The sequence below is a fragment of the Radiomyces spectabilis genome (genome assembly GCF_025331425.1).
Source record: "Radiomyces spectabilis strain NRRL 2753 chromosome Unknown BYT42scaffold_6, whole genome shotgun sequence".
NCBI classification, from domain to species: domain Eukaryota; kingdom Fungi; phylum Mucoromycota; class Mucoromycetes; order Mucorales; family Radiomycetaceae; genus Radiomyces; species Radiomyces spectabilis.
This window is the reverse complement of record NW_026251931.1, coordinates 1,830,326-1,852,094: the sequence shown is the minus strand read 5'-3', so window position 1 is coordinate 1,852,094 and position 21,769 is coordinate 1,830,326. Positions and strand designations below refer to the sequence as shown.

General features: G+C 42.7%; 8 protein-coding genes across 8 annotated transcripts; 5 read left to right on the top strand and 3 right to left on the bottom strand.

Moving 5' to 3' along the window:
- Positions 1-135: 135 nt before the first annotated feature.
- BYT42DRAFT_605046 (homeobox KN domain-containing protein) lies at positions 136-1,742 on the bottom strand (the record flags this gene model as incomplete). The annotated part of the gene is made up of 3 exons (XM_051571117.1): positions 1,575-1,742; positions 1,013-1,484; positions 136-164 (listed from the first exon to the last, which is right to left on the bottom strand). The coding sequence occupies exons 1-3, from the start codon at positions 1,608-1,610 to the stop codon at positions 136-138; spliced, it is 537 nt and encodes a 178-aa protein (XP_051424091.1). The 5' UTR covers positions 1,611-1,742.
- Positions 1,743-3,537: 1,795 nt separating this feature from the next.
- BYT42DRAFT_546047 (uncharacterized protein) lies at positions 3,538-5,068 on the top strand (the record flags this gene model as incomplete). Its single annotated transcript, XM_051565852.1, has 6 exons — positions 3,538-3,633; positions 3,709-3,748; positions 3,811-3,868; positions 3,999-4,439; positions 4,546-4,933; positions 5,024-5,068. 6 exons carry the CDS (start codon positions 3,538-3,540, stop codon positions 5,066-5,068), a joined length of 1,068 nt encoding a protein of 355 aa, XP_051424090.1.
- An 861-nt stretch (positions 5,069-5,929) lies between these two features.
- On the top strand, positions 5,930-7,270 carry BYT42DRAFT_569868 (uncharacterized protein). Its single transcript, XM_051568330.1, has 2 exons — positions 5,930-6,380; positions 6,493-7,270. Exons 1-2 carry the CDS (start codon positions 6,026-6,028, stop codon positions 7,134-7,136), a joined length of 999 nt encoding a protein of 332 aa, XP_051424089.1. The 5' UTR covers positions 5,930-6,025; the 3' UTR covers positions 7,137-7,270.
- Positions 7,271-7,418: 148 nt separating this feature from the next.
- Positions 7,419-11,473, top strand: BYT42DRAFT_569866 (uncharacterized protein). The gene is made up of 6 exons (XM_051568329.1): positions 7,419-8,040; positions 8,236-8,319; positions 8,402-8,486; positions 8,558-8,691; positions 8,868-10,542; positions 10,632-11,473. Exons 1-6 carry the CDS (start codon positions 7,612-7,614, stop codon positions 11,378-11,380), a joined length of 3,156 nt encoding a protein of 1,051 aa, XP_051424088.1. The 5' UTR covers positions 7,419-7,611; the 3' UTR covers positions 11,381-11,473.
- Position 11,474: 1 nt separating this feature from the next.
- Positions 11,475-12,892, top strand: BYT42DRAFT_532718 (ribosomal protein L30, ferredoxin-like fold domain-containing protein). The gene is made up of 3 exons (XM_051565436.1): positions 11,475-11,508; positions 11,661-11,772; positions 12,063-12,892. The coding sequence occupies exons 1-3, from the start codon at positions 11,498-11,500 to the stop codon at positions 12,687-12,689; spliced, it is 750 nt and encodes a 249-aa protein (XP_051424087.1). The 5' UTR covers positions 11,475-11,497; the 3' UTR covers positions 12,690-12,892.
- Positions 12,893-15,893: 3,001 nt separating this feature from the next.
- On the bottom strand, positions 15,894-17,297 carry BYT42DRAFT_569851 (uncharacterized protein). Its single transcript, XM_051568328.1, has one exon. The coding sequence runs from the start codon at positions 17,195-17,197 to the stop codon at positions 16,307-16,309; it is 891 nt and encodes a 296-aa protein (XP_051424086.1). The 5' UTR covers positions 17,198-17,297; the 3' UTR covers positions 15,894-16,306.
- A 375-nt stretch (positions 17,298-17,672) lies between these two features.
- BYT42DRAFT_593704 (Alpha/Beta hydrolase protein) lies at positions 17,673-20,679 on the bottom strand (the record flags this gene model as incomplete). The annotated part of the gene is given in 10 exon segments (XM_051570721.1): positions 17,673-17,684; positions 17,697-17,831; positions 17,930-18,078; positions 18,179-18,325; positions 18,419-18,486; positions 18,562-18,578; positions 18,698-18,772; positions 18,895-19,064; positions 20,005-20,113; positions 20,671-20,679. The coding sequence occupies 10 exon segments, from the start codon at positions 20,677-20,679 to the stop codon at positions 17,673-17,675; spliced, it is 891 nt and encodes a 296-aa protein (XP_051424085.1).
- Positions 20,680-21,184: 505 nt separating this feature from the next.
- On the top strand, positions 21,185-21,765 carry BYT42DRAFT_569830 (ribosomal protein L14-domain-containing protein; the record flags this gene model as incomplete). The annotated part of the gene is made up of 1 exon (XM_051568327.1): positions 21,185-21,765. A coding segment is annotated over one exon (406 nt), but the record flags the coding sequence as incomplete, so codon positions are not given.
- Positions 21,766-21,769: the final 4 nt, after the last annotated feature.

Genomic DNA, 21,769 nt, shown 5'->3' with positions numbered 1-21,769 from the left:
TTTAATTTTCTTTTTTCTTTGGCTTGCTCAGACATTTCGAATTTCTATTGCCGGCTAAAACTTTCACATCAGATACGGATAGATATAGGCTAGATTAGAAATGATGCCTCTTTCTTTTTGAACTAAAGAGTCAATTTACATTAATCGCAACGCTAGTGCTCCACCTATACCATGTTTGTACGTTTTATGATATTTTAACATTGAGCAGGCCTATTGCTCGTTTGGAGCACAGAGAAACAGGGGAGTCATGTGGTACAGATTCCCAAAATGGCAACTAGAGCTGGACTTGCCGCTCGATCCGTTACACTTGATTCGATGTTGTGGGGGAGTGGGGAAATTGATATTCCCAGTCAGCTTTTCTCTTTCTATTGTTTCGCTTTTTGTACTTTGGGTTCACTGACGTTGGGTTTTATTCCTAATTTTCTGAAGATCCCCTTATTATGGTCATTATGATATAAATTTCCGTGACGAAAAATCTTTTGGTTATACAAGGGGAAGTGGGAGAATATTTCAAATGAAAAGGAGAAGATATAAAAAAAAGCTTAACCTATGTATTGTTATTGCCATGGAATCCATTGGTTTCCTCGGAAACCGACCAAGATTTAAGATTTCTAGGACATCGTCTGACACTGCAATCGGATTAAAAGGAAAGTACTGTCCGGGCATGAAAAGTTTTCCCGCCCTTTTTTTTAACTTGAAATTTTGAACGCGTGATCATCAAACTAAGCTACATCAGAGGATAAAAAAAGATAAAAAAAGAAGATCTAGAACAAATTGCATCATCTATTTAGGTTATGATATATACACAAAGGAGTGGGATGAAATGAAGGGACAAGAAAAGTTCCCGCTAGGTGCACGGAAGAGGAGCAATCACCAGAAGTTGCGGATGCCGGTTAGCTCAAAATTCATTTCTTTTTGTCTGTAAAGGAGAAACGGGGGAGAAAAAAAAAGGCATCATGTCAGATTGACATTTGTTGACAATCAATACAAGACTGGATTCATATTTACTTACTATGGATACGGCTGTACTTTGTTCGTCTTCTTCGTTTCCCAGGCAATGCCACGGAAGGACCGTGGTTGTCTTCTTGCTGAATAATGAGCGGAAGAATACGGCGACGAGCATTTATAAACCAATTACTAATCTGATTCAGGGTCAATCCGGTTACATGTTTGAGTTCGTCCTTTTCATCCTCGGTAGGGTAAGGGTTATCACAATGATCGATGAGCCATTGTTTGAGGATCGCTGTCACCGGTTTAGGAAGGTTGCCTCGACGTTTTCTCGGATGATGTGATGTGAAAGATTCATTGTCCTCTTCGGTTGTAGGAGTGCGGAGTGGAGGGGAATAGGAAGAAGAGCGTGGCGAGGGAATGTCTGTCCAAATATGGCTACGGGTCGATTTCAGCGCTGGAGGTTTGAAAGAATCGTCTTCATTTGCGTGATGTGGGTATTCATGAAATAAGATAATTGGACTGAAAATTCGAATCTAACGAAAACATCTGTTAGAAAAACGGCCACTCTTTCGCTTGACAGTAACATCTCCAGTGTCAATCTTTTTGAAGAATAAAGGTCTTACTTTGGTGGAGTGATAGGGTTGGATATTTCGAAACATGATGAATCAATGAACTATACAGAAAAAAAAAGAAAGAGGAAAGACGGAAAAAAAGAGTGCAAAAATACAGCAGTGACTTGAGAAGAGGAAGTCAAGAAGAAAAAAAAGAAGATGAAGAGAAAGAAAATGGTCTGTTTTGGCGCATGTCTTTTATAGTGCATTCGTTGTGGAAATGATCAGCATATCATTGATTTACACGTTGAATTGATGGGCTGTTGGTAATAAGTTAGTCCTTGAGAGCTGTCAATAGAATAAGGAAATGGAAGGCATGAACAGCAGCTCTGGCGGCATGATGGCCCTGGATGATTATCCATGTAATTTATCACCAAAGTCTCGAGATCTGCTCCAAACAAAGTTGAAACCGTAATTGCAGCAACGCTTATCACATCAAAATCATAAAGAGAATGGATCAATGTGCCATATCCCTTTTTTTTTGGGGACTCTTTGGAGAAAAAAAAGAAGAGAGCTTACAGTAGCGCATACTGTGAATAGCCTGAAACTTCGATTGATTGGATAAAAGCACATGGATGAACTTCCAAATAAATGAATGACCATGACACTCGATGCAATCAGAAAAACGTGGATAAATACAATAAATCAAAACACACAGTATCCCAGTACCTGAAGACCAGATTTAGTTTTCTCTCTCTCTTGTCTCTCAAGATGCAGTCGGAAACAAGACTGCCTGAGTTTCGTTTAGGTCAAATGAGCACAATAAAGCGATCAGGTGCAAATCCCTTTTTTGTGTCATGTCCTTGGTTTCCAGGAGTACAGATCTTTTGCGGTCCTACCGCAGTGATTGTAGTGAAGAGAAATCTCGCATGCCCCATCATGTTACAGTATCTCACTATGTCGCGTTTTCAGAGAGTTTGCATTCATTTGCTCGAAGAAAAAAAGATTTCAAGCTTTTATCATTATCAACGATTCTCATGTTTTCATTACATATGAAGCATCGAATGTGTCTCAAAGAATGACGCATCTTTTTGGATAACTCGGTTATATTTTTCCATCTGCAGGGGGGAATTGGGTACTCCGCCAAGGATAAGGCTAAGCATTGCCCGTCGCAAAAGCATTGCCGTATTTTATTTAGATTGTATTCAAGTATGCATTAACGTCTATTTTTATGCTAATCTCTTCTTGGCCAAAATCCTTCCAAATCCAACTTTTTTTCCAGCCGTGTAACAGATGTCGATGATCGCCTAACTCTGATGCGTTCGGATTATTATTTTACAAAGCAAACTTTAATGGGTGTTTTAATTGTCGTCAATTCCCCAAAAAAAAGAGAGAGAAAGAGAGAGGGCAGCTACAGAATGCAAATCAATGTGAATTGCTGTAAAGATTTGGACTAAGCTCAAGAGTGGTAAACATCATTATTAAAGCAACGACTGCTAAGGCATATTTGCAAAAGGCGTAAAAAAATAATAATGTAAAGCCATAAAGGAGGTGATATGATTTTTGACAAGAAACAAACCTTCATTATCGCATCAGTGTTAGAAAACGGGTATTTTGTACCATCTACCATCCGTAAACCGTGTCATATTTGACAGACACACTAGACATATAAACATTTTTTATTATGAAGTGTTTATTGTTCGATAAATGTCAAATAGCACATGAGAAAAAACGGCACCATGGTCTGAAGGAAGTAGACGATCGCCTTTACTGCTTTACCGTCAGACCGATTTTTCGGTTACAAAATCGCTTTCGTTCATTGGACAATTTATTGAATTGAAGCGCAGTGAAATCATGAGTTCCCAAAACAAAAAACTCTTTCTGCACACGTCACGTCCAATCAGATACGAGTATGGGTTGGTTCTAGCCAAAAACAGTTGCGCGCAGACTGTTTCGTCATTGGGGGAGCCAAAGGAAAAAACACCATACAGAAATTTTTTCAACCTTTTCTCTTAGTGTAGTTTACACATTCCTCATGGGTAAAAAGAAGAAAAGCAAGCCCTTGCGACCTTGGTGTTGGTACTGTGAGAAAGACTTTGAAGATGATAAAGTCTTGGTCACTCATCAAAGGGTAAGTGCAACATAAGACATAGAAAAATAAAAAGCCTCCTTCCTCATCTGACACTTTTTTTTTGTATTCAAATAGGCAAAACACTTCAAATGTGAAGTCTGTAACAAGAAATTGAGTAAGTGATTTTGACTCTTATTCTTCTATGAAATGTTCGAATAATATTAATGCCATCATTAGCCACAGCAGGTGGTATGGCTGTACACGCGCAGCAAGTCCATAAAGTAGATATTCACAAGTAAGTAATGTTTTTCGCGTCTCTTACCTTTTTGTCTTTTGGGTTATTTCCCACTAGCATTTTTTTTGGGGGGGAAGGAATATTTTTCCTTTTAAATGATGCTGATATACTCATTGTGGCGAAATGATAGAGTACCCAACGCGTTACCTGGAAGAGAAACTTTGGAAGTGGAGATTTTCGGTATGGAAGGAATTCCATATGATGATTTAGTAGCGTACGAAGCCAAGAAGACGGCTGGTAATGCCAACAAACGTGCACGTACGGATGCTGGATCAGGCCAATACGGCGAGTTAACACCAGAGCAAATTCAAGCTCAACTTGCTCTTCACAAAGCGGGAGCCACCCCAACCGCTGCTGCCTCTAGCGCTTCGCCAGCTACCCCCGCTGCTGCCGCAGTAACAGCAACCGCTACTCCTCCATCTTATTATCCTTCGGCACAACCGTATCCTCCACCGGTAAGCGTTCCACCTCCAGGTATGCCAGCACCTTATCCCGGTCAATACAATCCATACTATCCAAATCAAGGAGCATATCCACCACCACCAGCATTCACATTCCGTCCACCAATTGGGTAAGCGACTGCTCCTCGCCCCTCATTTTCTGCATCTTGTAACAGTCAGATCACCCAAAAGTTGACTTTATTTTATTTTATTTCATCCTCGTCCCCCCATGAACAGTGCTCCACCTTTTCCGGGAGCGAATCATTGGAGACCAGCCCCTATGCCTGGTCCTTATGGCGCTGCTCCTCCTCCGTTATTCCCACCGTCTTTGCATTCGCCATCTACGCCTACCTCAGCGTCACCTGTTGCGTACAATGCAGGATCACAGGCCTCACCACCTACCGCAGCCGCAGTCCCTACTCCGAACGCTTATTATTCAATTCAAGATCCATCTTCGGTTGCAGCCGGTCAACAAACTGCAGCTTTCGATTACGGAGCGACTCCAGAGGCGGCTGCGGGACAGCAAACTGTTGCTGAAACACCAGTGGCTGCCCCTGCAGCAGAAAGCGGTAAAAAGAAGTCTTCCAAGTCTGTATTGATCTACAACAATAATGAAGAATCACCTGTAAGTCCTCCTTTCAACCAGTGGATCCAATTCTATTGCGGTACAATTCAGTTTCATCTCACCGTGCGTTCTTTTTTTTTATTTGTTTAGGAGGAACTACGTGCACAACTGGAAAAGCATAGACTCAAGGTCTGATTGATTTGAAAAAAAAAGAAAGGATGAACTGATGATGTGACTGACCCGATGCAGCGCTCGGATTCGGTATCGTTCTCAACATAATGGATATATATTTTTTCTCTTTCGTTGATACTCATGTGTCTCTTCCGGAATGGTCGGATATCCATGCGGTTTGTAAGGATCAGATCCGGTAAGGCGGATAAAAACATCAAAATGTGGCCATCTGATGGTGTTCAAAAAAAAAAAAACGAGTAGAAGATTTACAATAAAACACACACGCAATATAAGCTTGCTCAAAGACGTGTACACTTTTTCTTTCTTTCTTTACTTTATCAAAGCAATTGTTCAACGTCTTTTCGTCGATCAGCTGAAAACATCGCAATCCAAAAGAGTATTAATCGATGACAAAAAGTGATAATGAAGTGTTCCGCAAGACAAAATAAAGATACATCCATAGAGTCGGAAGCAATCAATTGCCAGTGATCACGTTTCGGCCGTGTAACTACAGCAAGAAGAATGTAAAGGTTGAAGGGATCACTGTGTAGGCGTGACAGTACCAGAGTCAACCGCCTCCATCACTCCGACTAAGCTACTATTTTCCCTCAAATCGGACGTGGCGATTGCATTGGTTGACGGGTCAAAGTTGTGACATGCTTTCCGGAATACGGTGCCGTACCGGCAAAAGGGCAGTAACTTTTTTTTTTTTTGAGACTGCATCCTTTTTGGATGTGATATTCAAATGGCGACCAACATTTTTTCAGGCCAACAGATAAGCGTTTTTTTTACTTTAAACTCAGCGTTGCTTGATGATTTGTTCCTTGGTTATGAAAAAAGAATCGACGCAATGAATGACCGCTTCAGCAATTTTTTTTATCTGTCAGGGACGACGGATGTAAAGATTTTATTTGTTTTTTGTTTTTTTCATTTTCCCTCTTTCAGGAAACTGGTCTGTTCCAATTTACATTATTTCCTTCTATGGTTAAAGAACAGCAGCGCAAAATCATCGCCGTCGATTTGGATCAAACGTTGGCTCGTACGTTGGAGGCGCTTGCAGAATGGCATAATGCTGTGTACGACACAGACCTTTCTGTGCACGACTTTCATACTTACGACTTTTCTCAAGTTTGGGGCGGATCCAAGGAAGAGCAATACGACAAGATTCGGAAATTCTATGAATCCGATCAGTTCCATCGCATTCTGCCCATTGACGATTTCGCTTTGGAAGCCCTGAAAATGCTAAAAAGGCGCCGCTTTCAGCTTATTATTGTTACTTCACGTCAACAATTTATTGCGGAACAAACAAAAAAGTTTGTCGATCGTCACTATCCGGGTACGTTGCAAGTTTTTAAATAATTGGCCAACTGGAAGCCATAGACTGTTACAGCGAAAAGAAAGAAAGAACCCATGAGATGCTGATGGTGAAATTGTCATGACTACTTTAGGTCTATTTGAAAGCATCTATTTTTGTAATTCCGAATTGACGGTGGCGGAACAAGTGGAGTACATATCGAAGCCGAAATCGGCTATTTGTCAAGAAGTCGGTGTGGATGTGCTGATTGACGATTCATTGGAACATGCACTGGATTGCGCGTCGTTGGGTATTGAGGTGTTGTTGTACGATCGGAAAGGCGAATATCGGTGGAATCACCCCACGGTGACCAAACCGTCTGGAAGACCGACACTGACTTCCACATCGCGTCACCTGTACCACAAACCTATTACAGCTTTACCTGCCAATGTGAAACGAGTGACAAGTTGGAAACAGATCATTGAATTGTTTCCTAAACCCACGAGCCCTTTACGCCATTGCTCGTATCCAGAAGATTTTCAAGCGGAGGAAAATGAAAAGGACAGCGCCGATGAAGATGAGGATATGGGCAAGGGAAGAGAAATACTCCTGGATCACCGCATGACGTCTGGCATGAATCAACGCTGCTACACCTATGAAACAATAGAATTAGACGAGTTGACAGACGAAGATGATGCGGAAGAAGACCATGATATGGAAAGGGAGGATTACATCAACAGTAAGAAACGATATGATGATGATGCCTCTTGGTCCAATGACTCCATGGTTTGGGTATAATTGATCGATAATCTTGTACAGTTACTTTAAGCATTCTTTCATTTTTTTATACCCATTTGTACATCTCTTTCTTTTTCAGCATCCACATAAAAACCGCACTGTTCGTGTTACCACGGTTAGAGTTTTTTTTTTTTTTTTTTTTTTTTTTTACTATACAATCCCCCTTCCATGTCTCCGCATTCGTTTCAATTTTCCCTTTTTTTCACGAGGATTTCCTAGCAACCAAAAAGAAAAAAATAAAAAAGAAACGACCCCTTAATTTTTTTTTTCTTCAAACTTACACGTTTTCTCTCTTTTATTTCTTTTCTTTTCCGCTTTACTTTTTTTTTATTTTTTTTTCTAGTAAAGAAAAAGGAAACTTGTATCTGCTCCTCTTTCCTTCTCTATTTTCTGCTTTTGTATACTTGACGGCCACTGTCCTTCGACTTTTTACTTTTTGGCTTTCTTCATTTCAACACGGTTCCTCATTTCTGTCATGGCACTGTGCACCACTTCTTCAAAACCCGCTTGCACTCATAACCCCGCCATGGACACTGCTTTTGACACAAATCTTGAGACTCCGAGTAAACTGGCACTGGCGCTTGACACACTTTCTTGTGACCCCGCTCTTTATGCACCTCATTCGCCAGACCCGCCTTATCCAGGACCTCAGGTACGAGCCTATTCCGTTACTGCCACACCCACAGAGCTACAAAAGACGGTGCAACGTCATCAACAACGCAAACAATATCGACATACAGGCCAGGATTTACCATGGTGGCAATATTACTATCAGCTCTACCACTATCATCCACCACCAGGACGAAAACCCACCGTCTTTGGATCTTATCTTCTTTTACAAACCTTGGGGGAAGGCGAATTCGGAAAAGTCAAGCTCGGCATTCACATGGAAACCGGTCAAGAGGTAAAACTACATTATCTAAAAAAAAAAAAAAATACCACCGCCATCACCATCACAACGACAAAAACAACAACAACAAGATACAAGGACGCAAAGAAAAGGAAAAAAAAAAAATAAAAAAGATAAGGGAGGCGCTTCCTGCATGAACATATGTTTATTTATAGTTTTTCTTTTTTTTTTATCTATCGAATGCCATAGGTCGCAATAAAGTTGATGAAAAAAGACAACATTGATTCATCGACAAGAATGACCAAAGTGGAACGAGAAATTTCAGTATTAAGGGTAATGATGCAAACGAGGGAAAAGAGGTCCATCATTATCACAGATTATGCAATCTTTATATCTCAACCATTTTTGAAATTAGACCGTACGCCACCCCTACATCGTCAAACTCTATGATGTGATTGAAACAGAAAAGTACATTGGTATCATTCAACAATGTGCATCAGGTAAAGTTCTCTCCCCCACAGACCAACAAAAATAGTACTTGCTTTGCTTATCAACATATTTATGAAAAAAGGCGGAGAATTGTTTGATTACATCCTGGCCCATCGATATTTGAAAGAGAAGGATGCGAAAAGATTGTTTGCGCAGCTGATAAGTGGGGTACATTACATGCACCAAAAACACATCATTCACAGAGACCTAAAACTCGTAAGTCGGACATGCACCGCTTCGAAACCGGAATCATGGCACAAGCAAAAACAATACACAAAAAAAAAATGTGGCAACTCCCATGGGACGGGACAGTAATAACAAAAAAAAAGAGCCAATATGATTCAAGGAGGAGTATTATCTTTTTACTGTTGTCACTAAACTGCCTTTATTAGGAAAATCTGTTGCTGGATAGACATCGAAGTATTGTCATTACCGATTTTGGGTTTGCCAACCAATTCAACTCCGCACGAGACGATCTCATGTCAACCTCCTGTGGATCACCATGTTATGCCGCGCCTGAACTGGTTATCAGTGAAGGTCTCTACGTTGGTTCAGCCGTTGATATTTGGTCTTGCGGTGTCATCTTGTTCGCGATGCTGTGTGGCTATTTACCGTTTGATGACGATCCTGGGAACCCCGAGGGAGACAATATCAATCGACTGTACAAATATATTCTAAACACAACATTGACCTTTCCAGATTATGTCGGTGACGACGCGCGCGACCTTTTACAGAAAATGCTGGTCCCTGATCCGTCGTTGCGTTGCACCATGAAAACAATCATCGATCATCCTTGGCTCACGTCACATCGTCCTCTTTTGGAAAAATCCGTCCAAGAACTGGAAGCCGAAGCCATCAGTTCAACGGAACTTCGTATTCCACGACCGCCAACCGACCACGAACCGTCGACGCCTCCACCCATTGAAGAAAACATTCATGCGGATCAAACACCTTCGCCGGTCACGGATTCCGACAGTACCGCTTGTCCCGATGACACGACTCATGACGACGAAAAATTGACCGACGCTACACCAACCCATCCAGAAAAATCATCCATCACCATGTCACATGTTTCCCACGAATCGTTACCCAAAGACACAGCCATCGTTCCTGCAGAGCCTGACGACGTTTCATCGACGGAACCTTCCGTATCTGAATCCACCCTCATCAAGGGAACCATGGCAGCCACAGATGATGCAGCCGTGCCGGATATATCATGTCTCGAATTGCCAGCTTCGGCTCATCCCGATTCGTGTGAAGAACCAACAGACCAAAAACCATCGTTACCGGAATCCTCGGAAGAACAACCACACAATGCCGTCCCTCATCCCGAAATCACGCCTCGACGGCCTGTTTCTGTCCAACCCACCTCGGACCACCATAAATCACACCCCCGAGAAAAATTGCTTCAGTTCCTTGCAGGCACTCCTGGCCCAATCTCTCCTCAGCCAACAGGTACAGCCAGGTTGAATGCATCCGTGCGCCCCATGTCCATGGGTACACAGGGATTACCCACAGGGACCGGCTCCATACTGCAGGCCAAATTTATCTCCAGCATGCAACGACGAGTCAGTATGGCGAGACAACATGATAACAGTAAAGGAGAGAAACCCGCTCGAACCGTCAGTCTCAGTACCCCTTTCTCACTTCGACCCACCAATTCAACCACTCAACCCACAGTGTCAACAAGCCAAGTACGACCGATCCCAGGCATGTCACAGCCTGTTCGCGGCACCCGAAGAAAAGCTCTCAGTTTGCTGGTGGGATCCATGTCCGACTACATCTCTTCCGATAACAAGCAACCCAAAAAAGCGGCGACAAATATCACACAAAGAACAACATCTCGCAGGCGTGCTCAGAGCGTCCAGCAAACACAGGAACCACAAGGTTTACAGCATTGTCGGACAAACCAACGTGACACAAACTCCATGGTGGGGTGGAACAACGTTCATGCCATGCCGTCCGTATCAGAGCAACCGGTTACTCGATCACGGCGATCCTCCGACAAGGACAAACACCGCAGTACTGGCAAGAAATTGATGGATTGGTTCAAAAAGCGTCCTTTAAGTAAGTAACATAACTAACGATTGAAGCCGACCATCTTTTTTTGTTGGACTTCTCTTTTTTTTTCATTTGGCTGATTCTTTGAGCACTAGGCACCCGCGATAGGACATTGAACCATTCAGCTCATGGTGACACATTGACACCGGGCCGACCACTGAGCAGTCTGCCTCCTGTACGAGCCAATGCCAAAGGCAAATTGTTGGGCATTTATGCAGTTGATTATAACGATTCCAAATTGCGGATCCACCAAGGCGCCGTAGAACAGGAAGCTTTGACCTCGCGATCGCCCCAAGATGTCATTGCCGATTTGAAACAAACGTTGAACACCATGGGGATTGATATCAAGCGCAAGGGCGAATTTAGACTAAAATGCGTACGACGAAAGCGGGCGACCATGGAAAAGCATGATTCTTTTCATCGGATTCCACTGCATTCAGAAAAACTAAAAAAGATTGGCAACGGCGTTCCATTCCGTATGCTGCTACGACGATCGACTCACTCTACAACAGCTTCTTCCGCCAATAGCACAATGGAAGCCACCATTTATGGTGACCCGGTGGTGGATCCGGGCGAAGAAGTACGTTTCAGTGTTGAATTATGCAAAATCAAGAATTTACCGGGATTGTATATCGTGGATATTCGCAGACTGCACGGTGACATCTGGGCATACAAATTTCTCTATCATACCCTTTTGGATACTTTAAATCTAAACGGTAAAGCAGGTCGATATATGCAAAATTTACCGCCTTCCACCGTTCAACGATCGCCCACTTCCAGCAACCATCGCATAAGCTCCACAAGCAGCGGCAACAGCAGTGCTTTGGAAGAAGTTGATCCTTGAAAAAACTTCAATCACCGCATTCGCACAAACCGTCACAATATTTTTGTTCATAAAGTTTTTATCACTCAAAATTTTTTAAAAGCCTTCCCTTTCTGTAAAAAAAAAGTTGGTACCAATATGGTCGCATAGTAAGTTGTCTGCCAATTCAATATGAATTACACTTTTTTTGCTTGTTCTGCAGTCCCGTTTCTGAATGGCAAAACGGACGAGATTTTTGCCAGCATTGTCGTAATTTATGATTTGCATTGGTATTCATTGACCCATTTTTCTGCTATCTTAGCAACGTTCCTACCGCCAACGATGTTCTCGTTCCCGAGACTCTCTTGAAGAAGCAGAAGAGCGAAGCCAAGTCGGCCGCTGACTGTGCCGCCAAGAAGGCCGAGCTCCGCAAGGCAAGTAGATTAGTGACATGGGGTCCTGTTGTTATAATGGCGTCCATGAGTTGTCATCCATGGAAAGGATATTTGTGAATCGACAAGCAGACGAAGGGAAAAAAGCGATTCTGTTGCAGGATTGTTGATGGGAAATGTTGAAACTTGCTGCTGAATTTTGGAGGGAACTGGGAGAAAGATAGTGCTGTGTGTGTGCGTGTGTGTCTCCAACGTCTTTGGCAGCCATAGCAGGGAGATCAACAAATGCAGAATCACGTGCTTACCGACTATTTGGTTTCTGTCATGAACAGGCTAAGCTCGCCAAGAGACGCGACATCTTCAAGCGTGCTGCCAAGTACCACGCCGAGTACAAGTCTGCCGAAAAGAACGAGATCCGTCTCCGTCGTCAGGCCAAGGCTAACGGCAACTACTATGTTCCCGCTCAGTCCAAGTTGGTGTTCGTTGTCCGTATCCGTGGTATCAACAACATTGCTCCCAAGCCCCGCAAGGTTCTCCAGTTGTTGCGTCTTTTGCAGATCAACAACGGTGTCTTTGTCCGCTTGAACAAGGCTACCGCCCAGATGCTCCAGTTGGTCGAACCTTATGTCACCTACGGTACTCCCAACTTGAAGACCATCCGTGAACTCATCTACAAGCGCGGTTACGCCAAGCTCAACAAGCAGCGTGTTCCCATTTACGACAACGCCGTCATTGAACAGGCTCTTGGCAAGTACAACATCATCTGTGTTGAGGACTTGATCCACGAAATTGCCACCGTTGGTCCTCACTTCAAGGAGGCCAGCAACTTCCTGTGGCCCTTCAAGTTGTCCAACCCCAACAACATGTGGCGTCCTCGCAAGTTCCGTCACTTTGTTGAAGGTGGTGACTCTGGTGACCGTGAGGAATTCATCAACCAGTTGGTTCAATCCATGAACTAAAAAAATATAGCAGTCTTTTTGGAAGCCAAATATTTCAAATAAAGGTTCCTATGTTATTTTGAAACCTCATATTCAAAAGCTATAGTATGAACACTGTACGGTACGGTCGGTACAGTATAATAAGCCATTCATATTCGATCGATATTAAGATGAGTTTTTTTCTTTTCTTTATACAGTTCAGAGGGGGGGGTGGGGGTGGAGACAGAAGCTGCAACACGGATCGACCATCGAGGTTTGGGGTAAGGGAGGGAGGGGGAACAACAGGTTAAAGTATTTTTTTCTTGGCGCGCTTTGAAAAAACGGGCTCTCTTTTACTTTCCCAGCATTAACTGCTTTCTATTTTTGGTCAACGCTTGGTACACTCCAAAACCTTCTCCAAATTCCTTCAAGAAACAATGAATTTGCCAACACACGTCATCATTTGCCACGCGTCTCCTTTTTTCTCTTGCTTTCGAGAGGCCAGGCGAGCTGTCGCGTCCTGGGCATGCGGCCTACAGCCGAGAACCGACTATTGGCCAAACAGGCAATGGAATCATCGACACCAACAATGGTAGTTTGCCATCATGCAATCTTGGACCACGAAATGCTATTGTCACCGGCAAAGCTGTACAGGAAATGGATCCATCCACGTACATAGAGTATAATGACACAGAGGATGAAGAAGAACAAAACGATCCGCAAGCAAATACCGATCAAAAACAATACGTGCCATTCTATAAAGAGGCAGTGCTGCACGTCCTCAAAAATGACGCTTTCATTTGCAAAGCCAGCAAACACGGAACTTTACACTCAAGAACTTGTCGATCGTACCGTCTTGCGCTCCCTTTATCCAAGGATTTTCACCCTCGTGCGATTTCACTGTCCACTGTGGAACAATGGGTCAGCCCGGGGAGTTTGTCGATTTTTACGTAGCGGAGTACGGCGACGTCGTGGTTGCTCATCCACAAGTTATCCTATCTGAAGGGAGTGATGAAGTTCTTCATCTCAGCAGTGTGACGATTTCCGATATCACCTGCTTAACCAACAAGATTCGGAAATGCAAAAGGTGATTACCTTCACTGTCTATTGCATGCAAGGATAGTGTCATGTTCGTGTAATAAAATAATATATTTCACATACACCCATTCCTCTTTCATTGTATTATGTACATGTCCACCGTTAAATCTCATACTAGATCAATATCTCATAACGTTCGCAGCAGTTCAAATATACCGAGTTATACCATACTCAAATCCTAATCAGTGAAGTTGAACCTCAGGATCATTTTTATTTAGAAACCGACCTTTGACATAAAACAATCATGCGATCCACATTCACAAACTCACTGTCTCTTTGTCACTCAAAAGTCACAAGGACGACCATATCCTCTTGTCATTCGTCCACAGTACATTCAACGGCAATATATACAGGATAAATAATTTCTTATAATACAATCAATTCAAATAACGATGTATCAGCAACTGTATAAGCAGACGTAGAATGAAGAATCGATCTGGGCCTTTTTTCCCTTCTCTTGTTTCTCAATAAATCAAAGTCTCAAAAAGATCCCATGTTTTCTTTGTTTTTACATTTATTTATTCATAAACACCACGGAGAGGACGTTCAACGTCAAGCACCAACAGAAGAGCGCGTTCGACAAGTGCTGCGCATGGATATCTTGATTACGTCCGCCAAGGGCAAACTCGACCGTGCCAATGGTGTCCTTCCTGTGGCAACCCAGTATGAAGAACATGAGCCCCAGACCCTAACAGCCAAATTGCGATGCCTCTACCGCTTCCGACGTTTTTTCTAGCATAAATAAGCAGCAAAGATACTAACGGCAAGGATCTTACTCTCAGCTACTTCAAATCGGATAAACTCAAGGGACACATCGGATGGACCACGTTCCCGTTCTGGTGGTCCCCGTGGCCGCAACCTTGGATTTTGAAGCCCTGCTATCGGAAATCCTTAAGATATCCCATTTTATGAAGCTCACGTTGCCTCCACGAGTTATTTAACCGTTGGGTATAATCTTGTGGGGAGCGGGTTAAACCAAATGAGCGCTTGGGATCTCTCCAACAAATGATTGACAAGTTGATGTCCCGCGGCCTTTGCAACACATTTTCGTATCACCTATTTGCAACGCATCCGACAAGTTGCTGAATCGCGACAAGTCGGATGAAATCGAGGAAATTATGAGCCGGCTGGAACGTGTGTCAGGCACAATGAAGACATTGATAGAAGAACTCACCAGCGACCATTCTCCCACCAGATTAGTGATCCTTGATTAAGGTGGCCTGTCGTCAAACAACGGTGATATTCAGCAATTTCCGATATGTTTCCTCATCTCACGGAGCTCGTCGTTGATAGAGATTTCATGTTTGAAATGTTAACACGATATATGATCCCAGATGATTAAAATTTAGCCATCAAACTCCAATAAAAGGGCACATCCAAACGAAGCTGTGCACCATTTGCATTCTTTATGATTTCCATTGTAATAATCTTTACACGGCTTCCTTTTCTCCTTGTTTTCCCTTTGTCTTTGATATCTTTACTGGATCTTGATTTTATCCGGATTTTATTACATTTCTTGACTGCGCCTTCCTTTCATTTGACGTCGTCGCCTTATCTTCGATATGTCTTTAGCTAATGACCGTATCAAACAAAATAAAAATGGTGCCCATTAAAATGAGCATAAAAGACAAAATAGCAACCTGATATGGACAGCAACAGTCAGCGTGAGGAGGCGTTTGACCTTCAATTCTTTGACTTGGCAGAAATTAGACAATGAACCTGATGCTTGGAAGAGCTTGACCAATGAGCAAGGCAATCAATTCTTTGAGCCTTGGTAACCAATTCTCTTTTTTTATTTTTAGATCACTCGACACTGTTGCTGGAACAGGCAATCTTTTTGGTACGATATCAAACTACAAAATCAGCGACTTTACTTTCTGAATGCCTGTAAAAATCGTCTTAAAAAAGACCGAGAATAACAATAAATTTCGACCGCTTGTCCCCTACAAAAATAAAATAAATAAGACTCGAGAATAAGCTAATTTCCTTTTTGTCGATGAAAGCTTCTATATTTAAATCTGTTATCGATTTTCGGTTTCGCCACCGTCACTAAGGTTGAACGTGATTCAAAGGCTCATTTTTGTAGGACGATGGCTATTTAGGCTTTTTTTTTATACCAACATAGACACATGCACGAATAAGGGCGATTGATTGGATAATGCATGTTTATTATTTTAGTGATTGCCTTGGTTGGCAAACATCTTCCATTGACTGTATTTTTGGTATATACAAAAAAAAACGAGGAGATATAACAGGGAGAAAATGGTGAAAGGCTCGTCTAAAGGGATAAAAGGAGAGGAATGTGGGTATGCGCAAATGATGGAAATGGCATATAGAAATGCACCGTTGTTATATAAAACAGGAATATGTAGCAGGAAAACACAAAGGGAGCCGAAAAAAGGAGAAAGACGGCATCAGACCCAAAAGTCTGAAGAAAAATGGTGATGAAGAAGAAAAGAGTACGAAATACAATGGAATATAATACAAAGGGATAGTTGAATAAGCAATGGTTGGCAGAAATCCATCACATCATTCAGCAGAAAAATATGGAATACAATACATTAGGCCCTTGCGAGACATGCAAAATGAGAAAAGAAATCATTCGGATGGTGATCATAACTGACAGGCTCCGTTGCCAGGTGAAGCAATCGATCATGAAGTGTATCGGCAGAGGCCGTCTCTTGGTTTTTGGTTTCTTCCGGGGAAGGTTGATATTTCCATGGCAACACATCCAGCGTTAACCGGCTGGTTTCGCCCTGAAGAAAAGCCGAGTTGAAATAATTGAGAACGTCTTCGAGATCCCTTGAAGTGTGCTCGAGTAACTCTGGCAACACTTGTTCATCCAATGTTTTGAAAATGTGCGTCAGGTGATAGGCGATGTATCGATCAAATTCGGATGACAGCTGGACAGCTTTGGTTGCCAAGCATTTCGAGTCGATGTGATCGGCCGAGTCGGCGAGTGGGTCCTCTTGCTCGACATCCGAACAATGGGTAATCAGTAGTTTGCGAATGAACGATTCGATCGCTTGTTTTCCTAGTCGGTCGGCTAATCGATCCCAAGCCAAAGGCAGATTGCCTTCGGTGTGTGCCTGTAAAGCACCAAATATTTGTGCCTTCAAAATTTCCACATCCATAGTGTCGATAGAATTAAAGCTCGAGGACTGAAACACCTCCTGCTGAGATGACTTCACATTAATTTGAACATGACGTTGAAACTGAGTCGAGATTTCTTTGTAAGTCTTCGAAATAATGGAATCGAGATGTTCAAACTGCCAGTGGGTTGCGACAAGTTGAGCAAATGGATCGATTTGGACCGGGAATGGAGATTCGGCGGCGATACAATCTGTCAGTGTGGCGCTGCTTGTCGTTGTCGTGCTGGATGTCGTCGAGAGCAACGGTAAAGCATGCGCTAGGGTAGGTAAAAGAAAGGCGAACACAGGCTGGAATTTCATTCACGTAATTATTTGAGGTTGCTGTTTTTATCTTGTAAGAATATAGAAAAGAAACTGCTAAACAAGTATGGTCGTTGTTGCAAGATTAAGTAAGAAAAGGGGACAAAAAAACTGAAAAAAAAAGATCCACATTATTTATAAGGCAGGTTGAAAAAAAAAAAAATTTCAAGTCTATGACGATGAAATTTTCGATAAAAAAGGGGTGATGCCTATTTTTGGCAACACAGATTGGTTTCAAGGCGATCAACGGAGTTTATTTTGCCAAGACGGGCCATGACGACGATAAGCGCTGATTGTCAATTAAACGAACCGGTTGTTCGCGATCGCTCAAGTAAGGCCAGATCACTTGGGTCTCCAAATACTCGTCGCTGATTTGCATCTACAAACATCCATCAAACCATTATCATCGCTGTCCATTTTTTTTGTCGATCTCTCCTTGTTCAAATCCTTCTCTCTTTCTTCTCTTTTTCCCTTTTTACATTTTTTTCTTTCAACTTACATGGTGTCCTGGGCACACGAGAAACTCTAAACGTCCTTCTTTTTCCATCACCTGTAATCCTAACCAATCGTCACGATACAGAGCTTGTTGTTGGAGTGGTACGAGGTCGCCGTTCAGATCATACATCCAGAACCACTAAGCCTTCGATGTCAGTTCAACCATGGCCTAGAATCCGCAACCCAATTTTTTTTTCTGTCCACACTATTTTCTCCGCCATGTTAAAAAGCCCTTACCGCTGTTTCTGCTGGTTTGATCATCGTGTCATCCGAGAATTTGATCAAGACAATTTTGTCCAAAGATAGCAAGTGTTGTTTATAGGATATGTTTTTGCCAGAGTGTTCATTATTCAGATCCGGTAAGAAGATATTTTTCTGCAAATAACCTAATTGTCCTGTTGAGTTTTTTTTTTTTGTCTTGTGCTGCGCAGACTAAAAAAAAAGTAGCTGAGCCAGAAAAGTGCTGCTGCTTTCATTTTTGGTTACCTTGACTGTTCACCCGATCTTTAAAATACTGGGCTTGTACAACATGATGCCGTACGTAATCGGAATAGACGCCACGCCGTACCAGGGTTCGCATTAGTGCACAGGTGAAATCCCTGGAATTCATACAATTGGGAATGTCGGATACACCTTTAGGGTTATTTTTTTGTTGCATGTCAAAAAAGTCATGAATGAAATCATTGCATCATCAACAAAAATACAGGCTATTTCCTTTTGCAATACCTCCGTGCGGCGAACCAAAAGTGATCAGCCGATGAACCGGTGGCGCGTTGCACCGCTCGATGTATGCTCTAAATATTCGGTCATTCACTCTTTTCTAGCAGTTTCTTGACGTTCTGTTGCCAAGCGTTTCCTTTTTCCTTTACCTTAAAAATAAACCGCCCTAAGCAATCGAATGTACACACGGGAAAAAACAGTTGAGAAAACAACAATAACAATAACAATAACACCATCAACATCATTTGTCGCGTCCATCGCGTCCATATCCGCACCGTTTCTTACCTGAGAGAACCCAATCGCGTTAAATCCATTCGCCAGTTCAGGTATAGCTGCCAGCTGCTGACACGCCAGATCGATCTATTATTCGTAAGACGACATCAGAATATCGATATTCACGGAAAAAAGGAGTTCCATATCAAGAACAAAACCAAAAAAAAAAAAGACGGGCTGAAGAAAACAATGGCTCAGCTTGTACACACATGGTCATTTAAGTTCCCAAAGAATCCCGCTTTATGGTCCTCTTCCAAGTCGCTTCCGATTTGGATGCTGTGGACGAAAATTCCCGGTAAACGATCCTGCAGCAAAGCTGTTACTCTACCCATGGACTCGGGGTTACAACATGTATCCCCCATTCCATGCCACAGAACAACTGCACTCGGGAATTACATTTACATTCATAGGAAAACCATGTTGCACCAAGAGACAATTTACCTGGACGATAACTTGCTAAAATGGCCACATGTTAGTTAGACCGTAGTTTACAGATTGGCTTGCGCAATGACCTCACCATGAATGCCACTAGCATATAATAGACATGCTAACCATATGAAATACATCGTCTTCATGGCCAAGATTTCGAGAGACAAGAACAGTTCGAGTCAAATGACTATGGATGTGGTTGCACGTGGACAATCAACGTCACAGACAACAACTCTATTGATCTTCAAAATAGAAATTTTTGAGTTATTTTGAAAGCCTTACCCGAAGGCTTTCCCGAAATAACACCCAATGTTTGTTTACATGTTGGCACTGGCCTATCCGATTGTGCAGCTGCAAAAAATTAGCACGGGACAGATGTTTGACCTCGCTTTTATGTTGTCAGTTTGCTTTTGTCTTTGGAAGCCGTGGCGGGCATCAGCAGCTGTCCGCTTGGTTTCTTCGTGGCCGTTGAATAGATGTTTCAAGAATCTCAATTCACAAAGATACTGTTGTATAACGCGATACAGCTTTTTTGTGGCGCCACGACTGTATGAAGCAGGATGTCACTGGATTAACCGGGAAACTTTAAATGGGGATCTATCTAAGCTTACTACATCCAGGACATTCCCTGAGTAATATTCTTATATCTCATCGGATTAACTACAGTTCTGGGTTCACACCAGAGCAAGAGATACTTCTTCTATGGTAACTGGGTGCCATGTCCTAAACTTCTCAAATAAAATGCTTCAACATGTCAGTTTCTCATTCATGAGATAGCAGTCTGCCCTTTTGATCCTGAACTGGAGTTCAGTTTTGAACAAGTGTCGCCTTACTCTGCCTCGGCGATTATCTTTTTGCTATTTTTCATTCCTTTTATCGCCTTCTTCTACAAGGATTCGGTTGTCTCGTACTCGCACTTTTTGCCATATCCTCATCGGGCGACACCTCCATATGATGGGTTATGACTGTCTTCTTGGCACAGGTTACTGCTTGCAGAAACTACAGGTCATGGATCTTTAAGTTTTTTATGGCTTATAATATTCTTATTGAAACTGATGATGGGTTTTGAAATCACCGATTATCTGACTGCGGTTCCAATAAAAAATAAGTCGAAGAAGCTTTTGCAAAAAGCTTACTGAACTAATGAAAAAAGCTCGTGTGAAACGAAAAATTCCCTGGAATAAGAAGAGCTTCGCACCATTTTCTGATGAAGCCGCAGCCGAGTTTAGATAGAAGCCAGCTGTATAGCCCAATGTAGCGTATATTTTCCTCAGGCAAACAGTATTTGGCTTTAACAGATATTCCCGCAAACCTAGATACTACGGCAATTATCCTGACCAAGCGCATTACAGAATATCAAGGGATGTCAAGGAAAAGCAAGGAGCTCATAGGCTGCAACGATGTATGATAAGATAGGCACATTTGATGTGGTTGATTTCCGCTGCAAGTTATGTCATAAGCCACCCATAATTCCTGCATTCAATTCCCAGAATTTCGAAACTATATTCTTCAAGACCTTTTAAACCGACATTGTCTGACTAAACGAAATGATATGCGCTATTCATATCATTTTTATTACTAGAAACCATACAAAAATCAGGGTTGCTCGAGATGACAGCAGTCGCTTTGAAGGAGAGGAAGGTGCAGATTGCCAAAAAGCGAACGTGGTCCGGCAAGTCCGACAAAATACGCCCGGAATGCCAAGTTCAAGACCCGACGCTCCTTTGCTGAAATTTACTTTTCACGGTGACCAAAGTCCATCCTCTTTCTCTGACCATCTATATATCAACCATGGTGGTATGTATTCACACGAGATACCATCGATACACCTTACGACGAGATTGGCTAGTGGGCGGAGGAGAATGGATGGATGGATGGATAAATGTGATATGTCAATAATGCCATCGAGTCGCTGTGGAAGCGAGAAGAGGAGGGGAAAAAAAAGGACACACACATCTCGAGAACTGGAACTGGCTAATCGGGTGTGAATGGATTACGGGCATTAGTGTTTGGATATGACCCATGCTAACAATGCTTTCGTTTTTTCTCTCTTGTTTATGCTTTTTTATAGCAAGGTGCTTTCAAACGTCAAGTCGAAGTTGGCCGCGTTGTCCTCCTTAGCTACGGTGCCGACAGCGGCAAGTTGGCCGTCATCGTTGATATCGTTGACCACAACCGTGCGCTCATTGAGGGTCCCACCACTGGTGTCAGCCGCCAGGCTTACCCCTTCCGTCGCATGACCTTGACTCCCCTCGTTGTTAAGGGTCTTCCTCGCGCTGCCGGCCAGAAGGTCGTCAAGAAGTACTTGGAAAAGAACGAAACCATCGCTGCTTGGAACAAGACCGCTTGGGCCAAGAAGCTCGAGCAACGCCAAGTCCGCTCCAACTTGTCCGACTTTGATCGCTTCAAGTTGATGAAGTTCAAGGCTCAGGTAAATCGCGCAGTTCACATTTGGATACATGATGAACGTTGTTGACTCACTCTTTTTTTCCTCTTCTAGCGCCGTTTCGCCACTCGCACTGCTGTTGCTCAGGCTAAGAAGCAGGCTGCTTAAATTTTCCGTTACATACAATCAGCTCGCTTCATAAATAAATACTACAAAAAAAGCAAGGCAGACAACTTGAACCTTCATGTGCATTTGATATACTCGACGCT